This window comes from Protopterus annectens, chromosome 4.part0, assembly GCF_019279795.1.
Source record: "Protopterus annectens isolate FY-2018-M chromosome 4.part0, PAN1.0, whole genome shotgun sequence".
Taxonomy (NCBI): Eukaryota; Metazoa; Chordata; order Ceratodontiformes; family Protopteridae; genus Protopterus; species Protopterus annectens.
Window position 1 is genome coordinate 1033660899 of NC_056733.1, and position 6000 is coordinate 1033666898.

Consider the following 6000-nt stretch of genomic DNA (forward strand, 5'->3'; position numbering starts at 1 on the left):
ATAATTTGCCTCTATATTCCAGATCCCGAGCAGGGTTTGCCACTGCTGTACTGCAAGGGATCCTAAACACACCATAATCTACTTTATCCTCCATGACTGCAGATGCATCCATGAAGGACATAGTACAGTTTTGTACCTACCATAAATGTAGATGTCAACTGGATAGCATCTGCAGTCATGTTTACCCTCCTAATAGCTAGCTGTTGGGGAGTCTTTATGGTGTATTTGTTTGTATATATGTACATACATGCTTATTGTTGTGTTTACCTCTATCTATTTGGAAACATTGGCATCTATCCAAGTTTTAGCCTGCAAGAGGGCTACTGGCATCTGGGGCAAGAAACACTGAGGAAAATGGCTGATGCTACCAACAGAGATGCGACATCAGGACTGCAGGGACAGGACAACCCACTTGTTATGACTGCAGATGCTATCCAGTTCGGACATCTACATTTATGGTAGGTACAAAACTGTACTTTCCTTCACAGAACTGAATTCTGTAAAGAAGTGTTACTCAGTGTGTATGTATTTCTGTAAATATGTTTGTATATATGTGTGTATGATATCTAATATATATATATGTATATATATATATATATGTATGTGTATATATATATATATATATATATATATATATATATATATATATATATATATACATATATATATATATATATATATATATATATGTATGTAAATATATGTATAGATAGAAGATGATATGTTTTTTAAATTGCTCCATGTTAATTTAAAAAAATTCTTAGATAAAATGTTACTACTGTATTTTTTGCTGACAGACTAAAGTAAGTTAAAACTTTTATTTGTTTAGGAATGTACAGAAGGAAGATCGCATCCTAATGATTGAAGAATACAAGGAATATAAACGGATAAAAGCCAAGCTTCGCCTTTTAGAGGTTCTTATTAGTAAACAGGATTCATCAAAGTCCATTTAAAATATGAATAAAGAGTTAAGCACCAGAAAGCTCTTAAGATCTACAGATATAATTTGGTTTATTTTTCGTCTGTCACACTATAAACACAATTGCACACTTCACGGCAGTGCCACAGCACTTCATGAAGAATTTTGGGGTAACCAGACCCAGGATGACTACACAAAGCAAAAAATGGACATTTGGAACTGCACTGACTATTTCATTTTGAACAGACTTGCATTTTTAAAAGTAATTTAATTAGTGGATTTATTTCAGCTTGAATGGTGTACAACATTTCATTTTTGAGAGCTTTTTACAGACTTTTGTGGGACTTCAAAACCGGTTTGTCAGATGCATGAAAGTTCATTGCACTTACAGGAACAGCAGTTTTGTACCAGTCTGTGTATGCAACACAGAAATTGTTTTTCCAATTAAAAAAAGACTCGATCTAATTGTACTATAAATATAGGTTTGGTCATTCCCTGGACCCAAAGTGGAATATTAACCATTTTATTCTTTAATCATATTATTCAGTTTTTTCTTTCCATTTTATTTGAAGCATTTGTGTATTTACTTAGTATGTGTGCAGTATACATAACTTATTTCCTGGATAAAGATCACATACATGCAGAAGGTAGCTTTGCAATCCCAACTTAGACTGTAACTTTAGTAGTTTCTAAAGCAGATATTGGCCAATGTGATACAACATCTTTTTGAATTGTTAATGCCGTGTGTCAAAGTTTCTAGTTGTTTACATTTTAGGAGGGAATGAGTTGTTTATTTTGTACAGGTAAGATGCTTGGTGACAGTGGCATTCTTTCCCAGTGGGAAGATAAGGCTGTAGTGGGAGCATACTTTAAAAAGCTTTACAGAAACTTACGGTGTTGAGACTTTAGATGTCTTTAATGTATATCTTGACAGGGCAAGAGCCAAATGTGATGACTGAACTTAAGAGGCTGACAACGTGTGGCAGAAGAAAGGCTAAATAAATACTTGGAAAAATGTACACACAAACATAACTCCCTTATCTTTAATTTTGTGGCATAACATTTTTATAGGAAGCCTATGGTTTTGGTCCTAAATATTGAGGTCAGACTTGTTGAAATCCTCCTTTGTCATGTTTGCCCCCCTGCAAAATGCTTCTTCTCTAATTTTCTGAGGATCCATGACTCAGTGTTGTAGGAGCCTCCCCAATATAAACCTCTTCCTGGCTCAATCCAGTTCCGAGAAAAAGCACAAACTCTAATAAATGTAGTTTTGATGGTAATTAGGACATACCCAAAATATGGTATCTAGACTTAGCCTTTGTAATGCTGTCTATAGCCATTTGTTCAGTTTTGAGTGTGCTTAAAGCCAAAATACTCTGCTCTAGGCATTATTTCCACACTGTGAAGTGGATTTTCATTTGCTTTATATGCATAACATGCCTTGTTAATTGTCTTCAGTCTTTGATGCTGATTTTAACTGATTTATTTTTTATATTTTGAAGTGGATGCAACAGTATGTGAATGTATCTGCATGCTTTGTTGCATGACATAAACGTTTTACTGCATGATTTAATTTGTCATTTATGTACAGTCTAAACAAAGTCAAAGAACTTGACGGATGCCTGAAATAAATACATGCAGGTTTGTTCTGAGTTACTTAATGTTCCATTTGGATGTTTAGTGAGCTTCTTTCCATTGAAGGTGGCAGAAAGATGAAGTGTTCTGAAACCTGCACCATTTTAAAATAGTCAGAAAGACTGTACTCATCTTAGAAGTGTCTTGCTCCTCCATTAAAACAGAGCACAGTTCTTCGGAGGTGTTTGCAGTTGTTTGCATGTACAAGTAATCCTTCAGCTGTCCTAGAAATTTTGTGTTACTTGTAGTCGTGCTGCCTAAGAGTTGTGCTGGTCTATGGAGTCCAGTACTGATTTTTTTTGTTGTACTGCACACTTCCATCTGTGCTGAGTTCATGTACAGCTCATTACGTGGAAGTAGTTAATTGCTTTAACCGTTCATGTACTTGTGCAGATTAAATTGCTGTGTTGGGTTTTTCATTTAATCTGTGCAGGTTTTGTGTTCCAGTGATCATTGCAGGGCACATCTCATTTGAGTGAAAAGAGTATTCTGTAGCGATGTGACAGAATGTGTTTAATGGTTTAATGCAGCTTTCATATACAGTGACGTTTAACCAGCCATGAAATTGGTTATCTTCATCCCTTTTGTAGACTGAGATATACTGTGATTAATCTTTAAAACATGGGTGTGTTCCTTAAAGTGGAATTGTGTATATACACAATCTGCAGTGTTGCTAAATAGTACAGGGTTATTTGTTGCCAGAATGTGGTTGGAAGGTCTAGTTACTGGTAGCTGGTTCTTCAACTTTTACATAGTGAAAAATCTTCAGTGTAGCCAAAGCATTTCCATAAAATATTATATACAGAATTCAGTGTAACAAATACATAGCTCATTTTTCTCTTAATGACCTTGTAGTATTCCCTTTGTAAGGAATTATGTCCTGCCATTGTGTGAACTCTGAGTACAACCATGGATAATGATACTTTTAAAATGCTTCCTAGGTAGAAAGCTAAATATGAATTGACACAGAGCCAAGCAGATTATTTTAGTGGGAATTACTGGTTTACAAAATTAACTGCACTTATGGGTTGCATTTTTAAGTACAGTATTTTCAGTTCACTTTTGTCAGTGAAAAAATGCTTTCCAAGTGCTTTGTGTTTTGCATAAAAAAGGTCATTCTGTACAGTTTTCATTTCGTTCTGTTGTACTTTTGAAAGACAAAGTTATTTTCACTTTAAGCAACAACTACATTGTAATGCTGTTCCAAAATCTGCCTTAGCACCCATCCATTTTAGCCACTGTATGAAACTAGAGTTGCATTAACCTGAAGGGAGCAGATTATTAAAATTAAACAATGCCCTTTTCAGTGACAGGTCATTATTTAAAAGCAAGTTTTGGTTAGAATGTCATTAATACCAATCCCTTACAGCATAAAATGCACTAAAGCTAGCAGCTGCATGTTGAATTTGTTCACAGTCTGACCGCAATTGCCATGAGGTAACATCATGAACGAAGTAGAGAAACTAAGTCTGTCTACAGACAAAGTCAACATTTTGCCTTGTTTTCCAAGCAAACCATATTTTTGATAACTTGAGTTTTCAAAAACAAATATCACAACATAAAACGAATTTTGTATTATGAATATTCCATAAATAATACTGATACAGTTTTCACTTGTGCAGATGTGTGATTCTTCCCATTTTAGATTTATAGCCATAATTACACAATTTTCTAAATGGTAAAAACATTTGCAACAGTCATTTCCTTTGCTCTGTCTTTCATAAAGCATGCATGGCTGGTATTGTAGTGCATTTAGTAGGAATGACAGTGATGTGCTTCTGCTGTTTTGTGCCATCATTTTTTAAGCAATAAAGGAAGTAAAACTATTACAACAATTATAAAGATGAAAGCTGTTGTATGGCTGTCTTTTTACATTTTTATTGTAAGATTATATAAAATTAAGCTGATTGGTAGTTCTGTTTAATGTCTGTAGCATACTACTAACCCTTTCACCTTGTGCGGGCCTGAATTTAGGTTCATAGGTTGATACTAGGCTATCTGCCCTAGGGTATTTATAAGCCTAGCCAGAGTGTGTTTGGTTTTTGCCACCCTTTTAGACTAGTTGACTGTGCCTCTGTATAGTAGGTCACAGAAGATAGCTCTTTTGAGGTTAGTTTACTGTACCTCTGTCTAGTAGGGACACAGAAGAGATCCCAGGGGTAAGCCTACGATCTCCCATCCACTCGTCAAGATTTCTCTTGAAGAGGGTCATTGAGGGACTCTGCCTAACATGGATTGAGATTTTGTTCCAGAGTGAGGGAAGCCTCTGGGATATGAATCTGTCCCTCCAGCATGTCCTATTTATTTCTGTGCTGAGGTTTAAGTCCCTGGAGCATGTAGCTCTAAGGGATTTGGATTTCCTGAGAGGTGGAGCATGTCCATTAATTCTGGGTTGGACATGGCTTTATACGTCAGGCACAGATCACCTCTAAGTAGGTGGTAAGCAACTGAGTAGAGCTGGAGTTTCTTTAGCCTAACTGCATAGGGCATCCCTTTGAGTCCCTTGATCCTCTTGGTGAGGTACTTTTGGGGTCTTTCCTGTTGCTGCAGGTGTCGGGTAAGGTACATCCCAAATGGGGCATTGTATTCAGTTATGGACCTGATGAGTAGAGGGGCACAATGACCTCTCTTGATCTAGATGTGAACCCTTTCGTGATAAGGTGGGCTATATAGAAGGTCTTTCTAACCACTTTGGCAATGTGATTGTCAAAGGAGAGATTGCTATCTACTTGGGTCCCCAAATCCCTAATTACTTCTTCCGTACTTAATGGATTACCACCTATGTGGTAATTTGTGAACACTGTTTTTCCCAGAGGGGATGACTATGCACTTTTTGGCATTTAGCTTTAGGCCATGGCTCTGGCACCAGTTATTCATCTCTGTGAGACCCTTTTGGAGGATGCTTGTGTCAGTCGGCGAGTCGATTATGGCACCCAGTTTGCAGTCATCTGCGAACTTGGTCAGCCATAGTCCTCCCATGTTAGCCTGTACCTCAGAGAGATATATACCGAACAAGAGAGGTCCCAGGACTGAGCCTTGTGGGACGCCACTTGTAACTGGTTTAGAGTCTGACATGGCACCTGCAATTCTGACCATGTGGGTTCTATCCCTGAGCCAGTTTGCAACCCATCTTGTAACATAGGGGTTGATATTTAAGCTGGTGAGCTTATTTATGATGCCCGAGTGGGGTATTGTGTCGAAGGCTTTTGCGAGGTCCAGGTAGGCTGTGTGGACTACCTTCCCGTCATCTATGGCCTTGGTGACTGTTTCAAAGAAGTCGACCAGGTTCAAGAGGCAAGATCTACCCTTAACAAAGCCAAATTGGGTAGGATCCAGTGTTTGGGGCTTCCCAATGTCTTTGTTTATGAGTTTCATGATGATACGCTCCATAGCTTTGCAGACCAGGCTAGTCAGGCTTATAGGGCGATAGTTTCCAGGGTCCGTTG

The 6000-nt window shown here is 37.5% G+C and overlaps 1 protein-coding gene across 1 annotated transcript in view; it reads left to right on the forward strand.

Annotated features, from left to right (window-relative positions):
- Positions 1 to 4403, forward strand: part of FAM13B (family with sequence similarity 13 member B) — a 2585606-nt gene extending 2581203 nt beyond the window's left edge. The window contains exon 20 of the mRNA XM_044069837.1: positions 830 to 4403. Coding sequence (XP_043925772.1) covers positions 830 to 953 — 124 coding nt within the window. The 3' untranslated portion in view covers positions 954 to 4403. The remainder of the gene's footprint in view (positions 1 to 829) is intronic.
- Positions 4404 to 6000: the final 1597 nt, after the last annotated feature.